Source organism: Cyclopterus lumpus, chromosome 6 (assembly GCF_009769545.1).
Source record: "Cyclopterus lumpus isolate fCycLum1 chromosome 6, fCycLum1.pri, whole genome shotgun sequence".
Taxonomy (NCBI): domain Eukaryota; kingdom Metazoa; phylum Chordata; class Actinopteri; order Perciformes; family Cyclopteridae; genus Cyclopterus; species Cyclopterus lumpus.
Genome location: NC_046971.1, coordinates 15526103 through 15539677, shown reverse-complemented (window position 1 = coordinate 15539677; position 13575 = coordinate 15526103). Strand labels below are relative to the sequence as shown.

Genomic DNA, 13575 nt, shown 5'->3' with positions numbered 1-13575 from the left:
TAGCTGACATTTATTTCTTGGAAATCTGCAAGGAAGAATGTCTCTTTGTTGATGCTACATGACGTTTCCTTTCACAGAATATGACTAAACAAGCACATCTTCTCCCACACAACCCTGCATGTTGAAGCCAGAGGACGAATCCTTTCACTGTTGCATTAAAGAGCTTGTCGGGAGGGACTTTATATGAAAGTGCCAATGCAGAGTTGTGTTGACCTCTAAAACACCAAGCATGGCTATAATATGCCAAACACCTCCACACATATCTGTTCTCTTCTGTCTCTGTATTGGTATGATTTTGTATATGAACCTATTGAAGGAATGGACATCGAATGGAAAATACAGAAATTGGACAAAAACAATGACCCAGAGAATGTGTTTGATAACATGCAGCAAATAGAAGCAAGAAATTGAACATTTATATGAAAGTGAACAAAACTTGTGTATAGCCTAATATTAGTATTCTGACTAGTACTTTTCAAAACACTCTTGAATTCTCATTCTTGGTTATGGATCTTTCCTGGCAGAATTAAAAAGTCGCCAGAGCTGTTTTCTGTATTCTTTCTGCTGAATATTTTTGCCAAACATATCTAAGCTATGTCAGTCATATCCTAAACAGAATTAAAGGAAAACATTAGGAATACAAATAAACATCAGAAAACAAAATGATACTTGAATTGCCTAACGAGCAGTGCAAGTTTTAGGTTCAGTTACAAAAACATCAAGTCCTGTCATGTCAAATGTAACTCCAAAGGGACTAAACCCTCAAATGTACTACTTTCACAAACTAACCCTGTGTTTGACAAAGGATGCAGAGCTTGTGTTTCACATTTGACATAATCTGCTAAAATCCTGGTTGTTTGCAACTGAAGTAACGCCACACATCCCCAATAAACCCAAGTAATCGAATCTTGAGCTGGAGCCAATCCCAGCTGACACTGGGCGAAGACAGGTGTTCCCTCGCCTGGACAGGTCAGGGCTGGCACATAAAGAAAGACAACCATTCACAGGTTACTTAGAGTCATCAATTAACCTAATCCAATGTCACTAACAAAGGGAGAACATGCAAACTCCACAAAGTGGGGCTAGCAAATGCGGGACCAAACCCAGGCCCCTCTTACTAACCACTACGCCAGCGTAAATATATTCAGTTGATAAGGTGTAGTAGTGTGTCATGCAAGCATATGAACATTAAGAGTTCATAATACTTAACCCGGACTGCAAACACAATTTCCAGAGGAGGACACAAGGTGTTTGGATGTTGATTTATAAGAAAGTAATGATGCAGATAATTAAAAGGTGCACACTTTGTGAAGACGCTTCACAACACAAATATTCCCTTGATGTCAAGGGTCATTTGTGTACCCGACCACAAACTGACTTATTTTGAAGGTTCCATTTGGTCAATATGACTCAAGATCTAGAGTTCTCATTTTGCACACTTACTTACTTATTGTGAAACTTGTGTAGGGCAGAGTTGTATGTAGCTCATTAATGGACCTGTTTTGGCACAACAGCAAGTGTGCACTTGTGTCTGCTGTCAGAATAATACTTGTTAATGGGAATGGAAATATATTTGTATGTTTTTCTGTATATGCTGTTTATTCCATACTTCATTATCTCCACTCGCAGGTATGCACATGCACTTACCTCTGCAACATGTTTGTATCCATTGGTGTTGCAACAATGAGTCTTGTTTAAAACTAATTGTCAAACAAAAAAAATTCTAAAAATTCAAATTAAAGCATCGAATAATAGAAATCCTGTGATTTTTTTCTCTCGAAATAGCATATGGTGAATCCTGGTTTATTTGGGAAAATATACATGATTTACAAAAGCTTAATCTAGGCTCACGATGGGCAGCTGGAAGAATAGCCCCCTTTTTAGATTGTAACCTGTTAAAATAAGTGAACAGTGCCACCTGCTGGTCAACATTGATGTCATCTTAGAAAGAAACATAACTCCTTCAAAATGTTAATTCACACGCTTATAATACTGCACATTAGTCTCAAAAATACCATTTTAGAAAGAAAGACAAAGTTAAATTCCTCTTTACTTTGTTCTTTATTACACATTAAATAGGAGTGGTGAGATTCATGGCAAAAAAATAGACTCATATGAGATCAGATCACCACTCTACACTGCCCACAACAGGTGTGTTGTAAAGTGGTCATTCATTCATTTCCCTAGACCTGGACCCAGTCACACTCTCTAATCACATACACAGAGTGGAGTGAACCTCCATTAAAGCAACATTCATTAAGACACACCAACAAAATGAAGCACAATTTACAAAATATGCACCTTTCAGTATCACAACTATACAAAGGTTGTTAAAATATGATCCAGGTATAAATGATACATTTCAGAAATCAGCTGTTGGCACGCCATAAAAAGGAAGAGGAACATTTCAAACATTTCAGTAAAACTACTTTGAAACCGTATTGTTAACAAGAGGGTTCCATAATTAAAATTGCATCAACAGTTATTATCTACTTAATGGAAAAAGAGGTAATAATAAACTGGATCAAAAGTCATTAATCCCAAAAGCAAAATGTATAATGTCTGGATTTTCTGTGTCAATAACTTTGCTCTCCTGGAACAGCATTGTGTCTATCCCTTGAGCACACACATGACAAAGTAAATGTTGATTGGTCTCTTTCTACGGTCTAAATGTAGCACCTAATACAAACATAAAAAAGGCAAATAAAAATCCCCAGGGGAACAGCTTGTAAATATGATGGAAATACAGGTTGACCTGGGAAAGAAACTAGGACTTTAAATATAAATTCAGACAATTTTCTTTAAAAACCAATTTTATGGCAATTATTGCCTCATTTACAAACATCAGTTCCAGTTACACCACCACAACACACAAGCTTGGTGAGAGAAAATGACAAATTACTTTGCTGGACAATCATTTCTGTTGAAAGGCAGCCCACCAAAACAATTTCAACACTTTAAAAAAATTAATCCAAAAAACTCTTTCAAAAGCTCGGCAAAAAGTAAGAATCTGAAAATCCGTTTGGACGAGATTTTAAACAACCTCTGTGACACCACACCAAAAGAAATGTTCCTGAAAGCTGCATTCTGCTTTCAAGCTAGTCACAGACAAACAAGTCCACAGCTTAGGGACATGTGCAAGGCAGGACACCTCTATGGCCAGCGACTAGAGAATCATGAATCCTCAAATTGAAAACCTAATAAACATTAAATAAAGAGCTCATAAACGGTCCTCATACTGTTGAAATATGACACCTCGGTTGCGAGGATGTTGACAGTTGAACTCGTGAACTGTTTTTTTTAAACAAATGGCAATGAAACGATTATTGTCGGGATAAATCAAACAATCCTGCAGTCGCGCCTCAGAGTAAAGAAAAACAAGCCATATTTGGCCAGTGAGGTCCAACAAGTTGCTCGATAGTAGCGATCTCGAGGCATGAATCCATGCAACATAAAATGACTCTGGCCAACACAAAACCTGGCTGCTAGTCTCATTTTATCAACCAAAAACGGGTACAAATCTGTGACTCTGAATTTGCCATTAATCAAGCTAAAATGGCTGATTTCTTACTCACAAAAGCGAGAAATGATTACTTTATATATGCCTGAAAAACAAGACTGTATGATATCCATTTGGGTCAGAGTTCCTCATTGCTGGCTGTTAAATGCACCAAACAGAGGATGTTTGCAATACCCATGTCAGCTAGGACACATTGCATGCAACAACAAAAATAAAACGTTAAAAACAACATCTCATGAAGGCAATAAATCACTCCCCACGCAGTACAAAGCATTGACAAATTGCAAATTAATTAATAGCTAATTAGGGTGTTAAAACATTAGGAGTAAGAGTTTGCATGCATACTTACATCAGTGACATAACTAAGTCATACCTATAGGAGGCAATTACACAGTGGCTGGGACATTTGGATCTCATCTGGCTGAATGTTGGTCTTTTCCTCATATCTGTTTTGTCTCAGAGAATCGAGATGAAAATTAATTCTTTGGCACCCCATAATTAAAAGGGCATGACAGAACTTGTACAAGTCATGGCCTTTTAAGCAAGGGGGAGAAGAAAAAACTTGGTAATGAATAATTTGTCTAACATGAGTTGTGATGCAATTAGCTTACAGCTCTAGGTATATCAAAATTATCCAAATCATCCAATAAAATCAAACTGTTGGACCAACAAATGTGGGCAACTGGCACTAAACTGAAAATAAAGCTTATTGGTGTCCAAGTAGCAAATAATAGAAAGGCAGAAAAGGGTCAGGTTTAGTATTCAGTATGGTGGGTATTGAGAAAGAGGCTAATAATTTAGTGTAATGTACAAAATGTATTACTTTAACTGTTCAACATAGTTCTTTTTTTTTTTAGTCTGTCTTGAAAAGGGGGAGGTTATTCACATAAGTGTACACTTTGTCTTGGACTTCTTTTTCTTCTTTTTGCCCTCCTTGCTCATCTTCTCCTTATGCTTCCGGATTTCTCTCACTAATGTGTAAAAGGCATCATCAACTCCCTGGAAAAAGAACAATAAAAATAATGTATTATTGAGTGTCAGGTTATTTATTTTCATACAGAATACCAATGATTGTCAACATATAAAATGAACAGAAATTATACAGTCAGAAACCATTTAAAAGATTGACGGTATTCATTGATTCAGAGGTGATATTTTAAAAGCTGCTGAATTAAATAGCAATTCCACTCTTATTAAAACATTGGGAGAGATTAAACACCAATCAACACTCCAATCTTTAATATCAAACTGATGTGTAGCCTGGACGTGTTCCACTGCCAAAGAAACTTAAGTATTTGTCCAAACATTTTCATAGATTGTTTTCCCCAATTCAAAACCAGAAGTTAATCTTAAAGTTTCAAAAGGTATCTTGGATAATGTCAAAGTGTACATCAGCATGACAAATCAGAGTGACGGTGCATTTCCCGATCCATTTCAGGATGTGCGAGTCACAGCGGAATAAAGTACAGATCAAACATAATTATTGTGTTTCAGAGAGGAATGTCGGTGTTCCCATTGACAACAACGCTGACAGTAGCTGCAGTTACATGAGCCAATTTATGTATCGCTGAATGTAAATCAATCCAAATGGACAACTCACAGCATGTTTAAATGGCCACTAAAGGTATCCTGTTTATATTTGCAATAATCTATGTGCAGTCCCCCAACACAAGATGAACCTGCATCAAACAGTTGGCACCCATACTGGTTTACTACTGTGGGTTTGTACTGAAGCAAGAAGAATTGTATGAAAATATTCTACGAACAAGAGTTATTGAACAGAAGGCAAGCCTTAATCTCCTTGATGTTAATACACTTTTAAAAATTGTTGCCCTGGTAAAGATGCAACACTTAGAAAGACGGTAGAAAACTCATAACAAATAATAGAGTGGCACGACTTCAGCGGGTGATCAGCTTTGATTTAAGTCAAGCCAATTCATTCTGAGTCTGGTGTTAAAATGAGGCTTTTAAAATCCTTGCCGAGTTCTCATTCTAATTATTAGTGAATAAAAAGGCTCCATGTAAATGCAGCTAGTGTCTGTCGATGCCACGCAGAGGCAAGTGCGTGAATACGAGAACAGTTTGTTTAGTGCAATTAAAGTGATGACTCTGCAAGGAGCTGCACAGTAAAGAGCCCGAGGTCACTGCAGGTTGTGAAAAAGACAGCAGGAAAGGAAAGACGTGTGGCCACAAAAAAAAAAAAAAAAAACCTCAGCCCCAAACACACAATTTCTGTTCACAGCATATCTGCCAGGTTTTAAACCACCTCCTCTTTGGAAATATCAGCACCTGATTTGGTCCCAGATTTGCATAATCTCCTTAACTAACACCCATTGGCTCCCCAGACCACACCCCTTTCTTCATGTTGATTTCAGCAGCTGTCGAGTCAAATCTGGGAGCAAGTCGCCTGGAAATTTGCCTTTTCTGAACATAGGCAGCCTAAAGGGGGTGGTCTCACTGGCTATACGCCAACTGTAGTATGGCTTTAAGTCATTATTTTCTCACAGGAATATATATATATTTCAGTGGTATTTTTTCCAACAAAAGAGGACATATAAAATACCTCAGTGTATGAGCAGAGGATAACAAACCTAAAGTGATGCCATGTTAAGAGTTTTTCCACCAGTAGGATAGTAGTAGTAGTAGTAGTAGTAGTTTATTTTTAGTTTCAGACCTTTGTAATATTTATCATGCTCACGTAAAAACTGCCTGCTTGCAAATCAGTATCCAATTTTCTTTCTTGCACACATCTAAACGCTTACAGTCATCATTTCCTTATGGAAACTAAGGTAAAGGCCTGCACCTTGATGAGGAAAGAATTACGCAACACAGCGGATCTGCAAAAAAGTGCGAAGGCAGACCAGCATGGTTAGGAAAGGGGGGGTGGACTCACGTTCAGACTCAAGTAAACCAAACCCAGTATGAAGCCGGCCTCAGATAATAATCAGACACTGAAAAGGGGAGAAATCATCAGCCGTTTCAGCCTTGTTAGAGCTCCACCACGGCCCCAGTAGAAACCAGCAGGTTGGCTTTGAGAACCATGAAGCAACAGCTCTCATTGCGTGTGTTCTTCCATTACTTTCCACACACACACACACACACACACACACACACACACACACACACACACGCACACACACACACACACGATGGGCGCGCGGCTGCATACACTTACCCCTTTCACATCACAACACACTTTTTAAGCTTGACACAGCGCGGAGTCTTTTCTTCCTTGCTGAGCTTATTGAGCCGGTACAGCCTGATCTCCCGTACCAGATTGTAAAAGGCATCTTCCACTCTCTGCAGCATGAGACACAACTTCCCTCAATGTTGAGGAATACAGGAGGGCATACTGTATGGGTGCATGTGTTACAGCTTACAGATACAAAAGGAGTGAAGGAGACCAATGTTTGGAGGTGGGTCTCCCTGCAATGTCTGGCCTGCCTTATAAAGTGATACTCTACCCAAACTTTATCTTGTGAATACCAAACACTCACCTCCTGAGACCAATTCCTAAGTGTGGCTGTTAAAAATGCCAATGGCTTTTATGGCAGGTAAACAAGTATCAAAGCATCCATAAAAGTGTCCCTCTCAGTAGCTTTCAAACAATCATAATTTTGCCGAAATGCCGCCAAATACACTTTCTCTCTCCCCCCGGGTCATGTTACAGCCCTCTTTGAAGCTTTTATAGAAACAGTGCACAACATAGAGGTGGAGGTGTATTATAGTGAAGGAGTAGTTTGAGAATTAATTAATATATAAAATATAAATATATATATTTTTTATTTTAAGATTCAGCGTAGGAATCCATTTAAACTGAACTAAAAATCAAACTGTACACTTTACAACAGACACCTTTTAAGCCTTCAGTGGGTGAGCGAGAGTGAAAAGATTGTGGTGGAGTATCACTTTAACTGTCTCGCCTAATATAAAAAGGAGAAGAGCATGCATTAGCAGCATATTTTGATTGTGCATTATACTGTAAGTGGGAGATTTCCCAGAGAAGTAAGAGGAAATCACTAAAATGATGCAAACACTGGGTGGCTTTGAATGCAAGAGAATGTTGCTGGTCCAACAGCAGCAGCACAGTGTGGATAGTGAATTATTGGTATACTTATGTAGGAATGGCTGAACAGATCTGTAAGAAATTAATCATTGGGTCATTCATTTCCCCTGCACCAGAAGGAGCCGTGATTCACCCCAGGCCAGAGAGATCAGGAAAGGATGAGTTTACAGAGCACCGTGTCAGTCAGTCAGCCACCTAAGGCCATGCTCACGGCACGCACCATTTGATGAGACATGGCAAATCTTCCAAGAAAACCCAGTCACAGTAACCAGTAAGCAGAATCATTAACCCCTGAGAAGTTATCGACAGTTTTTCCCTTTCATGCTTTACACACATTTACTGATTTGGTGATTATTTATAATGCAGGCTCCTCTGCCCTAATTATATAATTTCATAAAAGTAGCATGCAACCTTTACATTTTCACCCATGAATAAAAAAAAACCATGTAATTAACCAAAGAGGATTTAAGGATGAGCAATGCATTACCTGAGACATTTCCAATATACACAAAGACCATTGACACAAATCAACAGCACCACATGACTCAAAACTTTAACTTTAACTTTTCTTGTGATCCAAGTGCTCCAGAGACTTTGCTAGGACACTCAAAATGACTTTCAGCTTAATCTCTCTGGAAGAATAAAATTTGATTTCATAGTAAAGTTTATAGGGTCGGCCGTGCCAATCAAGCCAAAACCCCTGAGACCATCTGCATTCAACACTCTCTACAAACCCGTAGGTGAATACTCCAGCAGTTTAGTGACAAACTGAAACGCTAAACTGTTTGAGTCTTGAGGGCGTGGCCGTCTTGAACTGGACTCTCACCTGTCTGGTTTTGGCTGAGGTCTCGATAAAGGGAATGCCGTAGCTGCGTGCTAAGTCCTGAGCCTGCTTGGTGTCCACTGTCCGGGACGGGAGGTCACACTTGTTCCCCACCAACACCATTGGGACGTCCTCAGAGTCCTTCACCCGCTTAATCTGTTCTCTGGACATTGACAGATACAATAGAAATGTCATTGGATTATAATTCCTACTGAGACAATAATTCAATGGAAATATATTTTTTTAAAGCCTTTAAAGAATTAGTTAATAATCAGGAGTCAGAATATTTTAACTATTCGCTTTTGCTCAATGCGACAAACTATTAGGAAATTCGCTCCAATCTTGTCACTTAATAATGTATAACATTTTCTGTGCAGTTTGGCCATTTCTAGCAATGGGTAGTAGACAAGAAATTAAGGGTTAGAGAAAGGGAATGACAGAAAATTGAGGTTGCCAGACTGACTCAGATCAGGGACATTGTGATTACATAATCAGCACCTTACACCCCTAGGCCACAAGGATGCCCTGTAATATGCTCCCTTTTACCTGTGATTAAAACCCTGCCTTCACACTGAGTCCAAAGTCTGCAAACCGTTAGCCTCTTAGCTCACCTATAGTGGTGAATGTCTTCGAAGGACTTGGTGTTGTTGATGGCAAAAACACAGAGGAAGCCCTCCCCTGTCCTCATGTACTGATCCCTCATGGCGCTGTACTCCTCCTGACCTGCAGTGTCCAGGATGTCCAGCAGACACGTCTCTCCATCGATCACTACCTGCTTTCTGTAAGAGTCCTGGAAGAGGAGGTTAGACATTGATTAGAATGATGGGATTCAGTGGGCCGAGTGTCCATATATCAGCTTAATAAAAATAAGAGATGGGTTGTAGAATACATAATTCAATCATTATTCATTTTCTCTATACTTAAGCTTATGGTGAATGGGTTTAAACATCTAGCTGGATACAGTGCATGACTTTCCAAGATTCAACATTGTATTAACCTTAGTTGTAGAATGGCTTGGTGATTAGAATAAAAATGTACATCACAATAATCACAAGTAATGTAGATTCATACATAACATACAAGCACTCTGTCTACATTGCTTTATCAGGACACGATTGTACTGATGTGCTTTTGCTTAAAGCCACAGAACTGCATTCAATTGTGCCCTCCTCGAGCTGTAGTAGGTAACACCATCTAACCGGCAACGGCATCTAAATGATGGATTTAAATCATAGTGAGACTGTTTACTTACATGCATAGAAAGTTATTGAAAAACAGTTCAAAGTAGTTTGAGGACTTAACCAGAAGAACCTATTGCAAGGTGCTTCTCAGTGTTCTGCCCGAAAACCGAAAAACATACAAAACCATAGACACCATAATGAACTAGAGAGAAAACGGGTTACACATACATGCGCACACATTATTAACTTTTACCTCAATAGTGGGGTCATATTCATCCACAAAGTGATTCTGGATGAGCTGAATAGTAAGTGCGCTCTTGCCAACGCCACCAGCTCCCACCACTACCAGCTTATATTCTGTCATGATTCACCTGTGGGACCAAAAAATAAATAAGAAAATCACATTATTTCCACAGACAGTCATCTGGCACAGCATCAATTAATCGGAGGCACCCTCAAAGCCTTAAAGGAAAAGGGTTCAAAGTGAATTACTCGGATGTGCAAAACTCTCTGCACAAAGTTATCTGTTGTTATTCTGTTGTGGAGGGCTAAAAAAATATATAAATTGAGTATTAGGTTAAAAATATTTTGTCAATTAAATCCATTTGCTGCTCTGGCTCACTGGGAAAACGGCATCCTGCGAATTGGCAGACCGTTAATATATCAACACAACTTCAAGAGAGTAACCAATACCGCCTGATAAACACTGCTGATTTATCAGGTGCTGAAGTAAAAAAAAAAAAAAAAAAAAAAAGTATATAGTTATGAATACACAGTAAACCTAATCAATTGTCTGGATCCAGAAACACATTCAGTGGTATTTTCAGAGTGGCAGACACAACAGAAACTAACCCCGGGCAGAAATCCATGTTACATTAAGGCTCCAAAATTGACGAGCAACGGAGAGGCTCTCTACTGTCTGAGGCTTTGTGGAGCAGCACCATCAATAGTGGCAGCTGGCCTTTTCAGAAGTTACAGTACACACTGCTCACAGCCTGCAGTCAGGGAGGAGTTCCACTAAATATCATTGGCCTTTTCTAGACAAACAACACAGAGAATGTGGTTTGATAGGCAATTGGCTGACATGGGTATACTTTTACTACACCTAAAATACTTTGCTGTATGCAAGATATTCTGCCCAACACCAACTGTGACTTACACATATACAGCAAGGCCTCTTATCGTAACATAAACAGATAAGCCAACTGACAATGTCACAGACCAGTTCAGAAACACTTGAAAGTTGTCTGGCACATGCTTGCCATGCCTGTTAAAATATCATAACGTATCATCATGGCATTAGGCACTGCAGGTGCCTTAGAATTAGTGAATGTAGTGTACATGTGTAGTAAAGTCTTGGTAGCGACTAACTGGGATGTTATGGAGGATACAGATTATTTAAGGTCCAATAATAAATTAGGTTTTTTTCTCAGTTCAAACACGTTGATATATGCAGAGTGTAGTTTGCAGTGTGATGCTTCAAACTGTGGGATAGTTATGATGCTGTAGGATTTTAATGTACACAATTATTTCCTGAAAATATGACCGCCCGTATTATTGTCATTGCTTGCCTTGTGAAAACACCAGCTGCATGGCTCTGTATATACAGATACCCATTTATTTAACGTACATTAACGGTGACAAGTTAATCCCAATAGAGGAGTACATGTTTCAAACAATATCCCTCCATGAGAATCACCAACACGGTAATAGAATAACGTGCCACTAATTAGAAGCTTTTAATTTATAGATGGCTAACGTTAGTTTGTAACAGTTCATCACCTAATGTGAATTAAGCGAGGATGAAGCAGGCCCTTCCTTCAATGAAAGCTTCTGCGTTGTGTTCAAGCAGGCAACAACACCCGCAGGCTTAAAAGTCGAAAGGAATTTGATTTAAATCCACTGGTCTGTGCCCGCAAGGGTTGCCAGATTTGGCTGTGCGAGAAAAACCCTCTGAGCACTGTGTTTAAATAACCAGGCTGCTAGCTTAGCATTGGAGCTCGCCCACAGCGTCAAGAAATAAGCTACCTGACGTTAGCCTCTGTGAGCTAACCTCATGTGATATACGAAGAGTAATTCATGTGTGCAGCATTGCCAGCACCGTGTGCCTGGACAGACTCGGTACCATTCATTCAAAGGGGAAGGGTGGTGGTTCTGAAGCCGCCATTGACAGGCTAACCCAGAGGTCTGCAGTGCAGGGCCAGACGTTAGGTTAACAATTGGGCGTAGTTTGCACTACCAGCAAAAATGAATACTCCCACTATAACGCTATTATTCAGTGGTTACATGGCAGACAAACTGACCCACGTACTAAATCCGTGAATACAATGTTGCAACGGACCTCACAGCGACACACATGCATTAATTGTATCCATTTGTTTTACCTTTTAGCGAGTGCAGTTCCGCGTCCGAAGTAGCGACCAAACAAGTCAAGCTGATAATCCTCTCGTTTCACACGATCTCTGCATTTCCTATTTCACACCGAAACCCCCGCATTTAAGTAAGTCTACCTCGTATCAGAAGCGAGCGGGAACATGCGAAAAAGTGGGCAAATTAATCGATTGAACTTTCCATTTGATCCAGCGTCCGGCCTTGCTGCTCAGGTTGGCCTCCTTTAGCGAATATGGGCGGATACCGGGCGCACTTTACCCAGAAAGCATAGCTGGAGATTTCAACCGGTTTGGGTCATATCACTCGACTTTGTGTCGCAATGTGGGAAACAATACTCTTTATTGTGTTCTCTGTCAATATGTTATTGGTGTTTTGTACATGTTTGAATTAAAACAGTAGATGTATATAAACCCTGGTTGCCTCTCTTGTTAATGTGCAAGTCGTGTGGGCTTCGTGCAAACGTTACTATGTTTTTTAAAATTCAATCTCATTGGAAGCCAGAAAGAGTGATTCACATTTATGCTTTAAAGATCACAAACAATATCGTAACTATATAGGTCACATGGTGTCGGTTTCAGGACGTCTCCTCTCCGTATCGTGATGCCTTGCTGCTGCCTGCTGCGGAGTCAACAAAGCCTAGGGGGCGACTCCACTATATATAGGCTCTAAATATAACTGAGTTGTGCTGGAGGGACGTCATTCCCAGGCAAGGAAATGATTTGGCAATCCCTTGTCAGTTTTCCAAAGTGTTCACTAGGCTGCCTCCTGCGCACTTAATGCGCATAAGAAACACACGGCTCAACAATAAAAAAAAAACATCGTGAATAAGGCCGCGGAGGGCAAAGGTTACATTAATTTACATTGTATCCAGTTTGTAGATACGTTATTAATTCACTACGAGGGTCTTTTCGAGGGAATGTCTATTTTAAAAGTCAAAGAAGTCCTACGATTTATATTAGATACTATCCATGAAATGTAATAGCATGTAGCAGCAATACAGAAAATACAATGGGTATAAAAGAGAAGAAAATACAAAACATTAAAAAGACGATACACTGTTTTTACGTCATACAGCAGAGACACAAGAGGTCACTATTGACTTGTCTGACAGTTCTCCACGTCGTACAGCCTCTACTGAAACCACAACTATGTTTCAGATTTTAAAAAGAATTGAAGGCTAATTTAAAAAAAAAAAGGTATGTTCAGATTTGATTGAATTAAAAAGATTATCATTTTAAATTTAGAGAGGCTTACAATGTTGGCTAAAACGAACACCTATTGTATGCAGAGATTATTTATTATAGTATCATCATAAAACTGGAATTTTCTTTATCTTAATCTCAAATAGATGCACTGTGCTGACTGCATTTAGTTGTTGTTAAACCCCAAACAAAAACAATTAATAAATAAAAGAAATATGATATGACACATTGTTAGAGATTAACCTGCCCAACAAGAATGCAACTGTATGTGAAATACAATCTCCATAAATGAAAGAAAGGTTACACGTGAACAAGAATAGAGGGTTTACCAGTTGGTACAATAGATAAACATAACTTTAATGTAAGCAGTCAATCTATATATCAAGCACATC

At 39.2% G+C, this 13575-nt stretch overlaps 1 protein-coding gene across 4 annotated transcripts; it reads right to left on the bottom strand.

Moving 5' to 3' along the window:
- Positions 1-2042: 2042 nt before the first annotated feature.
- On the bottom strand, positions 2043-12567 carry kras (v-Ki-ras2 Kirsten rat sarcoma viral oncogene homolog). 4 transcript variants are annotated; one of them, XM_034534512.1, is made up of 6 exons: positions 11975-12566; positions 9844-9961; positions 9021-9199; positions 8413-8572; positions 6696-6820; positions 4408-4519 (listed from the first exon to the last, which is right to left on the bottom strand). In XM_034534512.1, the coding sequence occupies exons 2-5, from the start codon at positions 9952-9954 to the stop codon at positions 6701-6703; spliced, it is 570 nt and encodes a 189-aa protein (XP_034390403.1). In that variant the 5' UTR covers positions 9955-9961; positions 11975-12566; the 3' UTR covers positions 4408-4519; positions 6696-6700. The 4 variants fall into 4 exon arrangements, with proteins under 4 accessions (XP_034390405.1, XP_034390403.1, XP_034390406.1 ...); XM_034534515.1 differs by lacking the exon at positions 6696-6820 and adding an exon at positions 6414-6471 and having other exon boundaries at positions 4417-4519; positions 11975-12365; XM_034534513.1 differs by lacking the exon at positions 4408-4519 and adding an exon at positions 6456-6471 and having other exon boundaries at positions 11975-12567.
- Between the last annotated feature and the right edge of the window lie 1008 nt (positions 12568-13575).

Excerpts from the sequence above, each read along its gene's own strand:
- kras (XM_034534513.1), bottom strand. The coding sequence starts at position 9,954 with ATGACAGAATATAAGCTGGTAGTGGTGGGAGCTGGTGGCGTTGGCAAG. Across the intron at positions 8,573-9,020 it reads GAAGACATTCACCACTATAG|AGAACAGATTAAGCGGGTGA; the intron begins GTGAGCTAAGAG and ends GTCAATGTCCAG. Across the intron at positions 6,821-8,412 it reads CCTCAGCCAAAACCAGACAG|AGAGTGGAAGATGCCTTTTA; the intron begins GTGAGAGTCCAG and ends CTCATGCTGCAG.